Source organism: Triticum aestivum, chromosome 6D (assembly GCF_018294505.1).
Source record: "Triticum aestivum cultivar Chinese Spring chromosome 6D, IWGSC CS RefSeq v2.1, whole genome shotgun sequence".
Lineage (NCBI taxonomy): Eukaryota > Viridiplantae > Streptophyta > Magnoliopsida > Poales > Poaceae > Triticum > Triticum aestivum.
The window spans coordinates 3,427,435-3,445,779 of NC_057811.1; the positions used below are offsets into that span (position 1 = coordinate 3,427,435).

Sequence of the window (18,345 nt, forward strand, 5' to 3'; positions counted from 1 at the left end):
ACTTTGACGTTACGACAAACTAATCAACAAATTCCACTCGCATTCATTAGGGGGGAGCCGGAGTGTAAGTTTGGAAAATGTCCTCCCTATCCGAGGTTTTTTACGGTACCCTGACACTCCTCAAACATATATGGGAGTCCCGAGTAAATCTGGACGTTCCTTTGATAGGGTAGTTTACACTTTTCCGTATCTAATTTATGTCTAATGATATTTCCTTAATCTACTTTGGTAATCCGGGGTAATAGGAAACCGTCCTTCCTGTTTGCGTGCACGTAACGTCAATCATCTTCTTCTTCCTACCCGAAAAAAATCATGGAGGCTACAAAACTCTGTCGTACTTCAACCATGCTGCATCTCAGCCGCCGTCGGCGGCGTGTCACACCCCCATACCGCCAGCGGTACGATGCTGCCTCATTTTTTTAGGCGAACGCCTTCATGGCTTGCTTTATTAATTTAGATAACACTTACATCATCCGCTAAAAACTTCAAAAGAAAATTTGGGGGGTTATCCGACCACAAAGTCGGTGGATTACCTATCCCGAAACTAGCTAGCTCATGAGCAACACAATTAGACTCTCTATTATAGAAATCTAAGTAGACCTTCCCGAATTCTTTCAGTAACACTCGACAATCACTAAGAATTGGAGCAGCAACCAATGAATGGCCTTCATTATTTTTCAGTGCGTCCACCACAATAACGTTATCAGATTGTATAAGGACCAAGGTTTTGGTTACCGATCGAAATTTCCATTTACCGAGCGGTAACCGCGTTTATCCATGCCCCCCGATAAATGGGCCTTTCGAGCAAATTATACCGGCCCGTTTGAATTTTTTGCACGGCCCAGCTGAGGCAGAGCCTCGCAGAGGAAGACAGGAAGCGTACTTCCCACAGGCACACAACCACGGACTTAACCTAGCCGTCTTTCTCCCCAAATCGAGCTCCCGCAAGAAATTGGCTCCTGGGCGCGAGTGAGACGGCGGCGGCGGCACCCAATCCGCCCTTAGATCTCTTTCTCACGGGCAGCGCCACCCTGATATCGCCTCTTCACGTCGTCCACCTGGGGCGCCCATCGGCATGGCCGGTGTTGGAAGGGGGATGGGGCGGGGCTGTGGCGATGGCAAGCTGCGAACAGTGGGGGTCGTCGCCGGCGTCCATGGCCCATCTCAAGAGACTATTCCCGCTTGTCAGGGCAGAGGTCACGGCAGCGGCAGTGTGACGATCCCCGTCGACCATTCATCGGGAGGACAAGCAACGGGATTTCTGGATGACATCAACCGAAGCGGATTTGCCACCGGGGTGGCTCGTCAGGGTGGCATAAGCAGAGGCCTGGAGGTTCCACTGCCGGTTAAAGAACCAACTATAGGTAAGGTTGTGTCCTTGTAGATCTACGTTCATTTTTGTTACTAATTTTCTGTCTAGTATGCTTTCATTTTGTCTTCAAACTAGTTTACAGCAATAGAAGTAGTCCCAGATACCAGTATTTACTAGGTGGATCAACTTCTTTTGTAGTAATGTGCAGCAGGTTACACACTTCACTTGGCCTAGTTAACTGAAAGCTTAAACAGATCCAAGAGATGCAACTAAGCTGTGTAATTTCAGAAGCTTAATCAGCAATTAGTGTGGCCATTCCAGCAAGGCAATGCAAATTTACACATTGATCGCACGCAGCCGTAGAAGTCGCCATAGTAGGTATACTTTTTTTATAGAAGTCGCCGTAGTCAAATGTTATCCAAATTAAATGCAACATAATTACATATGCTTCTGTATTTTTATTTCAGGTAATGCAAATGATATAACAAACATATGGTGTCATGGGAAATCATTGGAAGGACAAGCATGGGAGTGTGGATATTGTGGTTTAGTTAGACATGGTGGGGGTTCAACCCGATTCAAGCAGCATATAGCTGGACTGGGCCCTCATGTCTTCTCTTGCATGAATGCACCTCATCACGTAGTTGCCATTTTTCGGAAAGCCATTCCAGAGGGAGAGGCCCGGAGAAGGACTTCCAAAGAAGGAAAGAAAAGAGTGGTAGCTGAGGTCAATCATATGAACAATCAAGGTGCAGCAATACATATCGATTGTGAAGATGAAGATGATGAGGTACTCCAGTAGACCCTACGAAATTCGTTACGTGAAGATCATGGGAGAACCAGTGCTGTTAAAGGAAGTGTAGGGAGCAGCTCAAGTGGTGTCAAAGACTTTTTTGACGTTGACTTGGCATATAGCAAGACTAGGCCACATCAGACAATGGAGGCGTGTATTAGCAAGGTGGAATATGAATCCAGGATTGGGAAGGCTTGGGCAAAATGGTTTCACGCTAATGACATCCCTGGGCACAAAGCCAATTGTCCGTACTTCGTAGGAGCAATAAAATTGACTCAAGACCTTGGCAAAGGGGTGCCTGCCCCTAAAGGGATAGATATTGATGGAGTTTATTTAAATAGCAATTATGAAGAGTTGCAGCAGTATGTGGCCAAGTTCAAAGATGATTGGCCCACATATGGTGTTACTATCATGTCAGATTCGTGGACTGGCCCTTCACGGATGAGCATCATAAACTTTATGGTGTTCTCCAATGGGCGTATGTATTTCCACAAATCTGTTAATGCCACCGGACACATGCAAAATTCACAGTTTGTGTTTGAGCACATCAAAGAAGTGATCGAAGAGATAGGGCAGCAACATGTTGTCCAACTTGTGACCGACAATGGCTCTAACTTCAAGAAAGCATGTCTTGACCTTGTTGCAGATTTCCCACACATCACATGGCAGCCATGTGCGGATCACACCATTAACCTCATGTTGAAGGAGATGGGATGCTTTTCTGAGATTAATGAAGTGGTTAGTAGTTGTAAGAGAATTTGCAGATTCATGTACAATCATTCAACTTTGCATGCTGAAATGCAGAAGCACATAGGTGGAGAGTTGGTGCGCCCGAATGCCACAAGGTTTGGAACTAACTTTATGTTCCTAGAAAGCTTTTGGGATAAGCAAGAGAAATTCCAAGTGTGGATGACATCTCCAGAGTGGAAAAATAGCTCATGGAGTTCCGAGGTTGATTATGACTACACATATGATTGTTTGATAAGTAGGACCTGGTTGAATAGCGTGAAGTGGGTGCTAGATTTAATTGGCCCAATATATAGCATACTTAGATATGCTGATTCACAGAAGCTTGGGTCACTTTCTGGCTTTATGACAAGGATGATGCATTCTAGGCATCAATTGAGTTCTTTGTTTTGTCATGATTCTCTAGACCAAAACAAGTACCTAAAGGTGGTCGACAAAAGGGTTGACCATTTATACAAAAACACATTGATGGTTGCAGGTAATAATTCTTGCTGCCATAGAATTGTTATTGTTGGTAAAATGCTAATTATTCTTATTGTTGCTATCCTTTAATGGTCGTTGCGAACTAATTCTTGCTGCCATGCTATCATTCCATTCTATAGCCGGTGTTCTGGACCCGGCAAGTCACTACAAGTATAACTTTGGAAAAAGTCTATCACACGTGAATGCACTCAATGCAGCACTTAAGAAGTTGGCTAGTCCTTCAGAGTTCATTGCTATGATTCCTGAAGTTCACTCTTATGTCAATACAAGAGGGGCTTTCGAAGGCATGTACCCTCGTAATGCAGCTGAAAAGGTGTCCCCAACTGAGTGGTGGATAACATTTGGAGGAACTACACCGGTGCTTCAAAAGTATGCTATTCGTATTGTCTCTCAATGCACCTCTTCAAGTGACTGTGAGCGGAATTGGAGCACATACGCTTTAGTGCATACACTAGTGAGGAACCGTCTTGGTTTTGAAAAGTTGCACAAGATGGTTTTTTGCCACTACAACCTTGGGCTGCGAATCCGACTAATTCTTGGTGAGCCAAAAGAGAAAGAGGTTGATACTTGTGCGTTGTTGATGAATACCACTCTCTATGATTGTAATAACGAAATCATGGATTGGTTGGGCAACTCAACAAGCGATTCCATTCAAGATGAGGATGAATATGATGGTGATAGTGATGGTGATGGTGATTGTCCGGTTGTCTTAGAGGTGGTGGGACAAAAGAGATCTAGAGGAAGTGGGATGCCTCCAAGTGAGGAGGAAGAGGATGTAGATGATGGGGAGGATGATGAAGGTCAAAGCCCTTTAGTTTATATTAACATTGTATGAATTTATGTTGTTCAAGTGCTAACTTGTAATTTTTGTAGGTAACAATGACGTGCTGCCTCGTGAAAGCAATGAACCTTTGCGGAAGTCTACAAGGAAAAGGAGGAAGAGGAAGGTAATAATGAAGTGCTAACCTTGTCTGTTTGCTTGCTGCCACCCGAAAAATTATCTATTTGCTTCCATATCATGACATACATCCATATTTGCTTGCTAACACCCAAAATTTTATTTGTTTGCTGCTATCTCATGCCATCCATCTATTTATTATATATTGTCAACAAATTCGAAGACATGATAATATAAACAAATTTGTTTGCTAACAACATGACATTTAGTTTGCTCACTTGCAGCTTGATTCGTTTTGAGATTCGAGGAAGGAGACTTGCAAGTCTAGAAGGAATTGAATGACAATTTGGTTTGTTGCTCAATGCTTTGTAGTATGTAATTAACGAATCGACGATCTTTTGTTATGGGACTGTAATATGGACTGGCTGCACTTCTTTTGTTGTTGGACTGCTATGTGTGTCTTCCTGTGTCTAATCTTAAGTTTAGTCTCTAAAGTCTGAAACTATATTGTTGGACACTTGGACTGCTATTCTGATGGTTTATGAGTATTGTACATCTATATTGGTCATTGTATTGTTATATGTGTTGTGGGTCTCTTAAGGCCAGTTACTATTGCTATAAACTATTTACATGCCATAAATATAGCGGTGATACTGTCAAAATTTCAAATTTTTTAGTTTTGGTGATTAAATTTTTGAATTCAAAAAATTTCGTTCGAAATTTACTCGGTATTTCGTGGTAACCGTGGTTACCGCATTTATCCGTCACCCTCGGTAAAAATGCCCCATTTGGTAACCAAAATCTTGATAAGGACCTTGTTGCATCCTAGGCTTTGCAAAAATAGCAGACCTTGTCTCATTGTCTCAGCCTCTGCGGAGACCACATCAGGGACATGCTCCATCGGTGTTGTACAAGCTCCAATGAATCCACCGTTGTAATCCCTCACCACAGCTCCACAAGCACCTAGGCCATCTTCCACAGAAAAAGATGCATCCACGTTCAAAGCTTGAAAATCTGACATTGGCTTTCTCTATTCATTCAAGCAAGTTACCTGGCTGGTTTGTTTAAATGCACACACAAAATTTAGAGTTAGAGCCAGTAAAGATAGAGCACTTCAGGGTGGAGACTGAACTTGTTCTCCCCTCACCATCTCTCTCCTTTGCCACCATACATACCAGCATGTAGCCGCAACAATCTCTGGAATATCCACTACTCCATCATATGTGTTCTGAAATTTAGTATCACAAAGCAGGAACTCAAGGACTGCAGTGCCCGATCGGTCCACCAAAGCTGCCTCATCTATTATTTCATTTAGGTCGAGTTCCCTCCATATCATCTTCGCTCTGTTGTATGTAGCCCAGTTATGCGGATATCAGGCGTACTAGTAGTTGGAATTTACATGTAGCATCCAACTTTATAAATCTCTGAAGAAGAATGTTTTAATGCATGCATATACATCAAATGAGGCCTATTTACTGAATACAGAAAGAGATGGTTAAGCGCTGCATGATCGAGCATCGTCTTTTCGATTGATTAAACAAATGACGAATGTATACCAGCAAATGAGACGCAACATCACCAAATGGTCAGTCTCATCCGTACATGGAGTTCCGTCGAGAGGTTGTTTGTCATGCATCAGCAACCCGTTGTCGCATCTCTGGCCGCTAAGCCTAGCCCTGATCTGCAGAGCATCACCTTTCGGGCGATGGCGAGGGCTCCGCTCCGCCGAACCTGGTCATCGCTGCATGTTCATCACATGATCCAGTCGTCCCTTGTAATTCGGGATTACGGTTACTGACGAATTGCAGATTAGATAAAAGATTAACACATTAGTACCCTTTGTCATTCCAATTTTACCCTCTAGATCGGGGCACTCACCTCTTTTTAACGGTGGTACTCCATCACAGTGTTGTTGGAATACAAACTAAAACTGTCGGTTAGATCGGAAGAAATTAGCGGCCCGTGTTAGTTCCAGGGTATCATAAAACAACTCCCCTATCCCCCATAATTGTTCCCCTCCGCTCTCACCGACGGTGCAATTGGCATGTGGTTTATGCCAGTCTTTGACGGCTTTGCGGTGTACTGCCTCAAATCGCAGGTGAGTGGCCATTTCCCCAATCCCCAAGTGCATCATCTGTCTTTGTTCCTCATTGCCCCCTGTGTTGTGGCATGATGATATGTGGAAGAGGGGTGTCATGTATTTCCGGATAGGGGGTGGGATCCTCTCACGGCAGCCCATGTGATTCGTTTGGAGAGATATGAAGCAGTCATATTGGTGGACGTTCACGCATGTGAATTTTTGGTTGGACAATACAGCGAGGCGGGAGGGTTGTTTGGGTTTCAATCAGACGAAATAGGGCCTTACATCCAATGTGTTTAAAAAATGTTCTTCACAGTATCGTTATGTGATCTCTAAGGATGAGTGGGTGATGAATGATTGTTTGCAGATTTTGGGATGGAGTTTTGTTGTGATTTTGGGTTTTTTCGTGGGTGGATTTTGAAAACAATGCTGATGCTGCCCAGTTAATCTAAAATCAATGTTGATGTTGCCTTCAACTAGGGCATGTTTTCCGTCAACTAGTATTGTTATCCGAGATGGGAATGGAAAGCTGATAGTGGCCAATAACTGGAAGATGTATCTTTTTGCCGATGTGTTGATGATAGAAGCTTTCGCTCTTAGATTTCCGTCACTTTTGGCTCATTCAATTAGCTGCAACAAACTGGTGATAAATTCAGACAACTTCGAAGTTGTGAATACCACGAAGGAATGAGAGAGATCGACTTGCATTATGTCCGTAATCTTCAGTGACTTCTATAATTTAGCATAGATATTGCCATAGTCATATTTGAGCATTGTAATAGAAAGTCTAATATTGTTGGTCACTAGTTAGATAGATTGGTTAGGATTTCTCCACCCGGGGAGTGGTTGGATGATCGTCCTGCCAAACATATTCCTCTCTTAGTAAACAGAAGGTCAACTTGTGACCTTCTGTCAGTGACCCTGGAAGAAATGGTCGTAAATCTATGACCATTTGCGAACAAATTGTCATAAGTTGTCTGGGGGACTCTAAACCCTAGACGATAACGACCATTTTGGTCAGAAATGTCATAATTTTCTTACACGAAATGGTCGTAAAGCAGACAACACTAGTCCGCTGCCTTATTTCTAGCTGATCACGACCAATATAGATGGTCATAGCCTTGTAAATTGTTGTGCATTGCTATCACTAGGCGCCACCTCATCAGTTTTGCCTTTCTGTCATGTCCATGTGACAATTTTTGCCCTAGGTTGTGAAGCAGCCTACATTTATGTCATTCCCAAAATCACCAAAAAAATCTCATAAATTCTTTGGATCATATCTTCCTCAAATATGTCAAAAACCTTCCTTGCCTAGTTCAAAAATAATTGAAGAATATTCATTTTCCAATTATGTCCAGAATAGCACCTCTTGAAGAAAGTGCTATTTATATTTTCTTAATTTTCCTCAAAACTTTTGGGCACTCTTTACTATACAAATCATTGCCTCATGACAAAATTCAGCTCCATTAGCATAGTAAATCCACCAAATTTTAGCTCATTAATTTTGCCAATTTCCCTTAATATTTTTCCCAATTTTTTGTTCAGTGAACAGCGTTGTGAAGGAAGTACCATTTTTATTTATACAAATGGTATGGAATTTTTACAGTGCCTTCACGTGCCCAAATTATCATCCTCCTCCAAATGGCAGCTCAATCCAATCATCTATGTGAGCCCAGCTTCAATTTCTGTTTTCTGGTTAGTTTGGCACATTGCAAAGCAAGTGCTATCTAGACCCCTCCTATTGCCCTAAAACTTTTTGGGCAATCTTCCATATCGAAATCATTGCCACATGCCAATATTCAGCTCCATTTTCCTAGTAAATCTTCCTCAGAAAATTTCCAAAGTTTCTATCCATAGAGAAGCTTTGTGAAGGAAGAACTAGCTAGGATTATCCAAATGATCTGATATTTTTCCAAATCTTCCTTATGCTCAAATAATCGCTCTCCACAAAATTTGAGCTCTGTCCAGCAATCCATGTGAGCTCATCATCCAATCTTTTATTCTAGTCATATTTTCATTTTGTGAAGCACTTATATTTTATATTGCTTAATTATTGCTAAAACTTTTCCAGGGCATGTTCCTTCCTATATAACTTCCCTCCACCAAATTTGAGCTCATTTTATTTAGCCAATTCCTCTCAATAATTTTCCCAAGTTTTTGTCTAGAGAAGAGCATTCTGAAGGAAGTACCACTTTGGCATGTCCAAATGACATCAAATTTTTACAGTGATTTCCTATGCCTAAATGACCATCCTCCACCAAATTTCAGCTCAATCCATTCATTCATTTGAGCCTAGCTTCAACATGCATATTTCTGTCCAGTGTGGTACTTTGCAAAGCAAGTGCCACCTAGGATCCTCCATTTGAGCTGCAAATTTGCCAAGTAAGTATCCTTAGTAGATGATCATCCTCAGCCAATACTTAGGACCATTGGCCATGTGCATTTCCCCCACCGCTAATCAAACACTTGGCTGCTAATTCGTGTTTGAGCTTAGTTCAGTCTCCTCGTGAGATCTTTCCGTCGTATTATTCTTCCTAACACCTACCTGAGGAGTGCCCAACCCACCAGAACGCGTGGCCACGCGGCTGGCATGCCAGTTTACGCGCTCTGGAGTTGGGGCCCTTGGCCACCATCCAAACCTCGATGTCTCGCCAACAAACCATATATCTCTGATTAAATAGGTACTTATGTACCTAGAAGTGATTTTTGGAAAAAAGAAAGAGCAAACTATAAGGCAATTGTAGTTCAAATTTGACCTGCTTCCAACTGAATCGGCGGAAATTTGTCTTTTTCACGAGAGGTAGATCAAAGCTTTTGACACCCAACCATTTTGTCAATTGTACTAATATTTTAGAAAATGAATTGGGTCAAATATTGCAACAAATATATAGTAGGTCCTTCACAAAAGAACTCATTTGGGGCACTCGAAAAATGGAAAATGAATTTTTTGTCAAAAGGAAATGAAAAATTCCTTAGCCAGCAATGTTTGCCCTTCCAAGATGCACCCTTGTGCACAATATGAGATCATTTGAACAAACTATGCGATGAATGTGGCCATAAGATTTATCATTTGGCTTGAAAGCCATGAATCTTCACACATGATAGATCATTTCTGAGAACACTTTTTAAAAATAATTACCGTATTACGAGTCTATTATTTTTCCTGGTAACTTGGTCACATATAATGATGCAATGCGAAGGTTTTTCATTTTTGTTTCTATGCCCGTTTCAAAATGTGGTCAAAACGGCGTGTATGACCATTTCTAGCTAGTGGTTGGATCTTGGAAATCTTTTAGTGTATCTCTGATTTAATAGATACTTATCTACCTAAAAATGATTTTTGGAAATAATAAAGAGAAAACTATGAGGCAGCTGCGGTTCAAATTTGACCCACTTCCTACTGAATAGGTGAAAATTTGTCTTTTTCACTAGAGGTGGATAAAAGCTTTTGACACCCAACCATTTGGTCAATTGTACATTAAATATGGCCTCATATTTGATAAAATGATTTGGTCCAATTTTGCAACAAATATATGGTATTTCCTTCACAAAAAAAAACTCATTTTGAGCACTCAAAAAATGGAAAATGAAATTTTCGTTGAAAGAAAATAAAAAATTCCTTAGCAATATTTTTTGCCATTCCAAGATGCACCCTTGTGCACAATATGATATCATATGAACAAACTATGCCATGAATGTGGCCGTAAGATTGATCATTTGACTTGAAAGCCATGAATCTTCACACATGATAGCTCATCTCTGAGAACACTTTTTTTAAATAATCGCCGTATTACAAGTTTATTATTTTTCATAGTAACTTGGTCACATATAAAGACACAATGCGAAGGTTTTTCCAATTCTCTGTTTTTTTTCTGAAAATTTTATGCCCGTTCAAAATGCAGTCAAAATGGCGGGCATGACCGTTCCTAGATAGTGGTTGGATTTTGGAAAACTTTTGGTGTATCTCTGATTAAATAGATACTTATGTACCTAAAAATGATTTTTGGAAAAAATAAAGAGCAAACTATGATTTTTGAAAAAAATAAAGAGCAAACTATGACCCACTTCCTGCTGAATCGGCTGAAATTTGTCTGTTTCACGAGAGGTGGCTCAAAACTTTTGACACTCAATCATTTGGTCAATTGTACATTAAATATGGCCTAATATTTTAGAAAATTGATTTGGCCCAATTTTGCAACAAATATATGGTAGGTCCTTCACAAAAAAAACTCATTTTGGGAACTCAAAAAATGGAAAATGAAATTTCAGTGCAAAGAAAATGAAAACTTTCTTAGGCAACGTTGTTTGTCATTCCAAGATGCACCCTTGTGCAAAATATGATATCTTTTGAACAAATTATGCCATTCCAAGATGCACCCTTGTGCAAAAAATACAAGAGAAACAAATAGAAAAAACACAATTACATAAGCTTTGTTCTCATTGGTTGAAACATTTGTGCCATGGATCAATGACATGGCATGCAATTATCCATCCCATTTATCTAAAGAAAAAGAATAATAAAAGAAAAAGAAACCCCACCCGCAGCCCAACCACCCAAACCCTAACTCACATCCCCTCCCACTCCATCGCCCCCCTTAACCCAGAACAAATCCAAGTACCCCTCGCCCCCCTCGTCCACCGCCCATACCAACCTCGCCGCCATGAACTTCCTCGTTGAGTCGTCGCCGGAGTTCCAGGTCCGCGCCGCTCAAAGCCATCTTCAACCTCCGTCGAACGCGTGGCAAGCCATCGCCGTGTCGAGCTCCACAGCCCAAGTCTGTCGTCCCGCCGCCCGCCGGACCTCCCTGGCTGTCTTCCTCCCCTGTATCTAGTCGTTCCTCGTCTCCACGCTGCATGTTGGTGACGTCTTCCTCGCGCCAATAGGAGTTGAATGCATCATGTCCCCCTGCATCGAGCACCACCCTCGCCATGACGCATCGAGCGCTGCTGCTCTTCTGCCTCATCGCGTGGATGACACCCAGCACACTCACGCGCATGGGGTCAAGGGCGTTGACCGTGTCCCTGCCTGGCCAGATCGCCAGCGCCTCCCCGCTCGATCCACTGCCCCTGGACTCCGGAAGGTTGGTTGTGCCTGCTGGTGCAGGTGCGTGCATCTCCCCTCGCTCCCTCTGTCTCCTCTCCTTGAGTTGATGAGATTTGAGAGAAGCCGACGAGCGGCCGTTCGGTGCGGCACGGGACAGCGGCCATGTGCTCTGCTCACGGGACTTGTTTAATCCTGATATATCTGATGAAATAGTACTACTCTACTTCACTGTTTAATTAGGCGATGCAGAATCCTGGTTCCAGGGTTGATTGGATCATAATACCAACACAATCCCAAGAACATGCTAGGATTGCACCTGCGCCTTGCCCTTATAATAACTATTTGGTGCAGAATGATGGAAGGGGCGTTTTGGTGCCCGAGCCCAGCTGTTCCCGATATCTTTGCCTTCTGTTCTGAGCTCAGGATGGGGGAAAAGCAGTCCGGCTCGTCTGACACAGTTTGTGGAAAATAGGCTGGGAGATGGAATGCCGTACGAAATAGTGCGTTGTACATGGGCCTTGCACGTACTTTTGGGATGGGGGAAACATGGGTGTGGTCTGGGCCGTGGACCAGGACGTTAGGTTTTATGCCGGTCCATGGGTCAGATAAGGGGAACAGGACAGTTCGAAACCCTCGCCTCGCCCCTGCCCCACTCGTCTTCTGGTGCCCCGGCCGCCTACCACCACCCCAACATCTCGGCAGACGGCCCTCCCGTCCCCAACCCCGTTGGTGGCGACCGGTCAGGGTATTGATTTTGCCGACGAGGGTTTCGGCGACGGCTGCCACTGGCTGAGAGGAATGGAAGAGGCAGGCATTGAGTTTCTCCTGGATGCAGTTGACAGGTTAGTGACCTCGGATCCGCAAGAAAGTTTTGAGCAACTAGCTTGTGTGAGCACCGACGGGCAAAAAGTGGCTGCCACCATTGTCATCTACTCCGTATTTATTAGGTTCCCATTTCTTGAGGAGTTCGCTGAAAGCCTGGAGCACCCATATCTGGTTCCTCTAGTTGTGGTGGTGAACAGTGGAGCAGGGGTTGCTGTCCCTGCAGATTCCAATGCTGATTCTGATCGTGGGCAGCAGATTGGATACGAGGGCAACAATCTTGTGCTTGCTGGGGTTCGATGACAACCGGATTCATCCCCAACGAGGTCTGCATGGTCTACTGATAGAGTCAATCCCCAGGCTTCTGGCTGGATAAAAAGGTACGAAAAATGTAAAAATCACGCGCGTCGTATGATTTTCTAATTTCATGCTTCGTTCCCCAACAGAAATGTGGTGGCCCTCCCGGTGGCACCTGGAGAGATAGGGGTCGTGTTATTTTCAGTGTGGTGAGAGCCCTAACATAGGGGGTGTGTGGTAAACATGTATTTACGGTATTCATGTGACGGTGCAAAACTCTCGCCCATTCATGTTGTTGCTGTGAGTACCTTAAAACCTAACAGAAGAGAAATAATTGAAAATAAAAGTAGACCCAACCAAGTACAAGCAAGTGCCAAAGTTGTAACAAGTAAAAACATAATGTAATTTCTGAAGACAGAACTAAACATCTTAGTAATACGAATATTTTGACAACCGGGTCTCTTTGGAGTAGACAAATCCCATGTCAATCTCTCACAAGAAACTAACTTAGACGCATTGGACCTTTCATATTTAGTTACCAGAAAAATTGACCATTGCCAAGACCGAATGTTGAAGGTACCATTATATAAATCAAAACATAATAATAATAAGAAATATTAAAATAAAATAAGCAATCCCAGTACATGGCCAACTTTGACAACAATCATCGTAGAGACATTCATGCACTTGCCATATTCTTCATAATGGATGAAACGGTTACCTTGCATCAAAACACCCAAAACCTATGTAATCATATCTTAAAAAAATTTCACTCATAGCCAAGAGGTGAAAATTACTAAGTAAAACTACAACCTCTTGAGAAGCAAGCAAAGTTTTGAGTTTAATCGAAACCTGCAACACTATTCTCGATATATTTTCTTTCAGTCTATGAATATTGGACAACTTCATCAAATTAAGGAAAAACCCCACTAAAACTATCAGCGGGAATTGTCTACATATTTCACCTACGATGTTGCGACTAGCATGGTGTCGAGGCTTGCTAAGACATGTCGCCTCTCTCTCTTCTAATCTTTGCGCCACTGCTCGATACCTATACTCTGCTTCATACCAAAATGGAAATACACAACTGAAATAAATTTTGGTTGTAGTTCATGATTTTAACGTATTTTTAGGTAACTTGAATTTGACAACTTTGATTCTAATGCTTGCGAAATTTACAGTGTACAATGAATTATCAATGTTATCTTTGATTTAATTGCATAAAGAATTGACAATGTATGAATCAATTGGCGCACTAAGTTTAATATTATATAGTTTAATTAATGATTGCAATGCTAAGTGAATAAATAAATATGTGAAATGTACCTCGCTCGAAATTCTATTTTATAAGTCATTTCTGTGTAGTCATTGTTACAATAAATAAATAAACAAATTGCAATTGAAGAGATGATAAGTTCCATAACTAGGATTAATACATACTTAAACGTTGTAAGAAAGTTCTAATAGGTGACAAGCTCAACTATGTAGAATAATAGCAAAGTTTATACCGTTGAAATAAAAATAATTATAACTAGCTTCCAAAGAGCCACTACTATTTTCCATGTTGATGTCAGCATCTTCCTCGTACTCGAAAAACCATGAGCGTATTTATACTGAACTTTTTTACTTTTTCATGACTCATTTGCGTCATTCCATAGCTTTATCTAATATATTTATGTATATTTTAAATATACAAATCACGGTTACATTAATTTTGGTCTTTTGGATGCATTGCATCCTTAAAATGTATGGCATTCCTTAAATGTAAGAAACAAGATAAGACAAAATAGCATACATTCTCGGATTAATTTGTGACACCATGAAGAATATACTCCCTCTGTAGTGATCTAAAAGATCTTATATTAGTTTACAAAGGGAGTAGTGTATATTTATGTGTTTATATTCTTAAGTATCTTGATAGAGATCACTATAGCCATAGTATAAAAGTATCTTTGTAGTGGTTTCCAGGTTATGATTTGGTAATAACAAATTGATAATTCTAGAGTATATAAGGTTTTTACGAGGAGCTCGTCATTGAATTATTAGCATGTTACATTACATTTTAATTGTCAAATGTGTCTTATCTTTATAGTTTAGTGGGTTCAATATTTCATTGATGATGTGTGTGTGCTATATATTTAGTATTCCCTCCATCCACTTGGATAAGGTACCTTAGGAGCTACACCATGACCAAGACATACTGTTAGAGGCCGGCGTTATATTTGAAAGTTGTGGAAATGCGACGATCACATGCCATCAAAAACTGCAATGGAAATAAGTAGTTAATCCTACATGTCTGAGGATGAAGGCTTAACATATGTATGTGTGGGAAGGATAGCGAAGAAGTTAAAGGGGCTTTACGTGGAAGCCGGTTGAGGGAATGTGTATATTATGAGGCATATTAATTGCAACCCCGGCTAATATTCTTTGATATTTGGTTTACACTAGGTGACCTATGCACCTGAATGAAGGAAGTACAAAAATTACATTCCAACATTTAATTTAACCTGAAATATAAAATGTTTGGCATTTATCAAAGATGGAATGTCAAGCTAACTAAACTAGCCGCCACCGATCGGATTTATTTCTTTGATCACTGTGCATGTCATTGCACCATGGTCCAAACTTATACCTGCACATTAGGTCTTTTAATTTTTACTTATAGACATTAACTAGGCGCTTGGGTGTAATAACTATTCACTAATATAGTATTAGCTAATTTCTTAAAGCCCAGAAGCATAGAACAATTATTCTACATATAGAAGAAATTTTATGTAAAAATAAAATAAAATAGAGAGTAAAACATCATTTATCCAATTATTGTGCATGTGCCTGCTTGCCTAAGCTATGTGTAACGCTGTTAGTAAAGCTCATGTTCGGCAAGCTACTCAGGGTTGCATTTCTCATCGTACAACTAGGTGGTTGTTTTCCTGCTAAATCACTAGAAAGGTTACCCTTTGAAAAGGTTAGGTGATGAAGGCCTCTCTTCTCCATACATAGATTGTTCGTTGCTTGGCTCGTTATTGCATCATTGGAGGCCTCCCAAGTTGTTTTCCTCTTATAGCAGAGAGAAAATTAAAATTTTAATGCCTTATGAACAAAAACTAAAACTTCAATGACCTAAAGTTCTATGGAAATACACCTAGCTTACATGAAACATACAAAAAGTTTTTCTGCATGTCCAAACAATAGCCAGTATACTGAATATCACACTTTATTATCAGGCGCTTCGTTAATTAAGTTGTTTCTATGCACATGGTACATCTGCAATTGTTAATATGTGTGTTTGTGGCATTGATTTGCAGTGGTTAGATCACAAATGAAGCACGCAGTTAGTAGCGATCCTTGAAGAGCAAAGTTAGACAGTGTATACAATATGCATACATGTTAATAGTAGAATATGCACTTGTCCCGGGTAATATAAGATTATGACGAATCTCACATTTACTTCTATATCAGGCTATGGTAAATCTAACCTAAACCCCATCTTGTTGTGCTACCATAGTTCACATAAATGATATACAAACATATAAAAAAAGAATTGCTGCAATAATAGGGAGTCACATAAGTACGACGAAGACTCGTGACCATGCCGAGCGTATCGGCGGGGCCACCACCCAATCTAGGCAAGCAACTGTGCCAATATCGCCAGACAAGGCTGACATCCTTGCCCGCAACGGCGAGAGGATATCCCGTGTTACGGATCCTGAGGGAGACTGAGGTGACGATAATGTCAGGATCCCACAAAGCAGGTGCCCCACGAAATGATATTTTCCATCTTTAGGATGTAGGGCGACAACAAAGGGCAGGTCTAAGGCCCTCGGCCGGTGGGAGAGGTCAAAGTGTTATGCATGGGGCGACTAGAGCCTGGAGGTGCCCTTCGTCCCATGTTGCATCTGGAGATGGTGTAAAAGGACGGCAAAGTTATGAAAGTGGAGAGAAGAGATGTAGGAGAGATAACACGGGAAAGATGATTGGTGGCCATTGTCATCCTTGTTGCCGAGAGTGAGCTTTACATGAGAGAATAATTGAGTGAACATACTCGAATGTGTATATGTGCTTATACATAGGAGGATAAGTAGAAGGGGAGAGCAGGAGCCCAAGCCAAAGGATGCAAACCTTTTGACGTCCTCAAGGATTTGCTCCGATGAGAAGGATTAAAAGGAATTGGATCACTGTCGAACAACAGGATTTTGTTGCCTATCTGTGTGGCACACACTAGGCACTTGGACAATCTATCGGTGAGCCAGTCAGGCCAGGGTGTCCGCATCCTGCTCTTACCCCACATATACTAGTCCAAATGCATGCTGTGCGATTACAATGCATGGTAATTAACTAACGACAGTAGCACATGATCACTTTGTCAACGTCATATGCACTAATAACCCTTAAAATTATTTAGGAGGTTATGATAGTTGACATTTTCTAGACCAGAGGAATAAAACATTTTCTTTAGTTTTCTTTTTGCGAGATACATTCATAAAAGGGGAAATCAGTATTCAGCTAGTAGCGCTATTGGTTGGAACAAAGTTCATGCCAAGAACCCAGGATGCATATCCATACATACTGCCTTCTTTTTCCATGGAAATTAACTCCTCCTCTTATTCTTCGTAAGACGTTGGATAATACTACATCGTAGTACTTATTCAAGATACGGAATTGGTGGATCAGTGGTGGCTGGCTGTCGGCTGCGGGTAGCTTGCGCTCTTGAGCAAGGAGAGGTAGCCACCCTCCAGGTTCTTCACACTCGTGAATCCCTGCGCCATCAAACCCGTAAGCCAGCAGGTCGATGAATCAATCAATAAACAAGCAACCAACAAAGTGTCGTGAAACCACTTAGTAGTTAGTACTTACCGCGGCGACGAGGTCTGCAGTGGCAAGCCTTGACCGGATTCCGGAGCGGCAGCCAACGAGGAACTGGTCCTCCTTGGCGTGGAGCGCGGCGACCTGGTCGACGAAGTGAGGGTTGTGCTCCTTACCGTGAGGGGTGACGGAGAGGTAGTATGGTACGTTGCGTGCGCCGGCGACATGGCCCTTGTCGAAGTCCTCCCACATGCGCACGTCCACGTACCCGTACTGCCCCGAGGCCAGCAGTGCGCACGCCGCCTCAGGGTCAACACTCTCTACCGGCACCGCCGCGCCGCTGCCACTGCTTCTCAGGGAGCCCATGGTGTATGGAAGATTTGAGCAGGGAAGAAGAAGAAGATGAAGACAGGGAAGCTTGTTGGTGTGTCTGGCTCCGGGGGCTGTGGAGTGGATTGGTTGATGCCTTGATGGGAAGATAAGTGCTACCAACGGGTGTTTATTTATAGGAGAGGAGGCAGTGGTTGATGCCTTCACGCCCGGGTAGCCGCATCCATCACTTTCTCATCGTATAAAGTCTCCTAATTCTCAATCGTCTCGGTCTGTGTCGACCTTATCTTCTGCGACCAAGGAGAGTTATATATGGAAATGTCAGACGATATACATACTTGTAATATTTATTTCATGTGAATTTAATAGCATATCATGTAATAATCTCCTTTTACACCATCTCTTATTCTTATATTTCAATCTCATGTGCTTGCGTGTGTATGGTTTGATGCCAAAACCTGAGGTGCATTATTCTAGCCAGCTATTATTGATTGGTTGGACGGCTCATGTTAGGTAAGACTAAGACTAGGCACAGTGGGGAGTAACTTGGACTAGTAACATACATATATTACTAGTTTATGTTACCATCTTTATAGTGGGGAGTAACATATATGCGATGTCGTGCAACATTTCATTTATTAGGTTGTAGACTCATCTTCCCTTGATATGTGTGATGTTACTCATGCTATTAGTAACTAACTATGTTAACACATGACTCTCTTTTTTTATTAATTAC

At 41.8% G+C, this 18,345-nt stretch overlaps 3 protein-coding genes across 3 annotated transcripts; 2 read left to right on the forward strand and 1 right to left on the reverse strand.

Annotated features, from left to right (window-relative positions):
* Positions 1 to 979: 979 nt before the first annotated feature.
* On the forward strand, positions 980 to 3,296 carry LOC123140670 (uncharacterized). The gene is made up of 2 exons (XM_044559956.1): positions 980 to 1,364; positions 1,780 to 3,296. The coding sequence occupies exons 1-2, from the start codon at positions 1,076 to 1,078 to the stop codon at positions 2,112 to 2,114; spliced, it is 624 nt and encodes a 207-aa protein (XP_044415891.1). The 5' UTR covers positions 980 to 1,075; the 3' UTR covers positions 2,115 to 3,296.
* Positions 3,297 to 3,432: 136 nt separating this feature from the next.
* On the forward strand, positions 3,433 to 4,692 carry LOC123146436 (uncharacterized). The gene is made up of 3 exons (XM_044566076.1): positions 3,433 to 4,135; positions 4,209 to 4,282; positions 4,518 to 4,692. Exons 1-3 carry the CDS (start codon positions 3,433 to 3,435, stop codon positions 4,530 to 4,532), a joined length of 792 nt encoding a protein of 263 aa, XP_044422011.1. The 3' UTR covers positions 4,533 to 4,692.
* An 11,791-nt stretch (positions 4,693 to 16,483) lies between these two features.
* LOC123142918 (thiosulfate sulfurtransferase 16, chloroplastic) lies at positions 16,484 to 17,759 on the reverse strand. The gene is made up of 2 exons (XM_044561630.1): positions 17,331 to 17,759; positions 16,484 to 17,233 (listed from the first exon to the last, which is right to left on the reverse strand). The coding sequence occupies exons 1-2, from the start codon at positions 17,643 to 17,645 to the stop codon at positions 17,144 to 17,146; spliced, it is 405 nt and encodes a 134-aa protein (XP_044417565.1). The 5' UTR covers positions 17,646 to 17,759; the 3' UTR covers positions 16,484 to 17,143.
* Between the last annotated feature and the right edge of the window lie 586 nt (positions 17,760 to 18,345).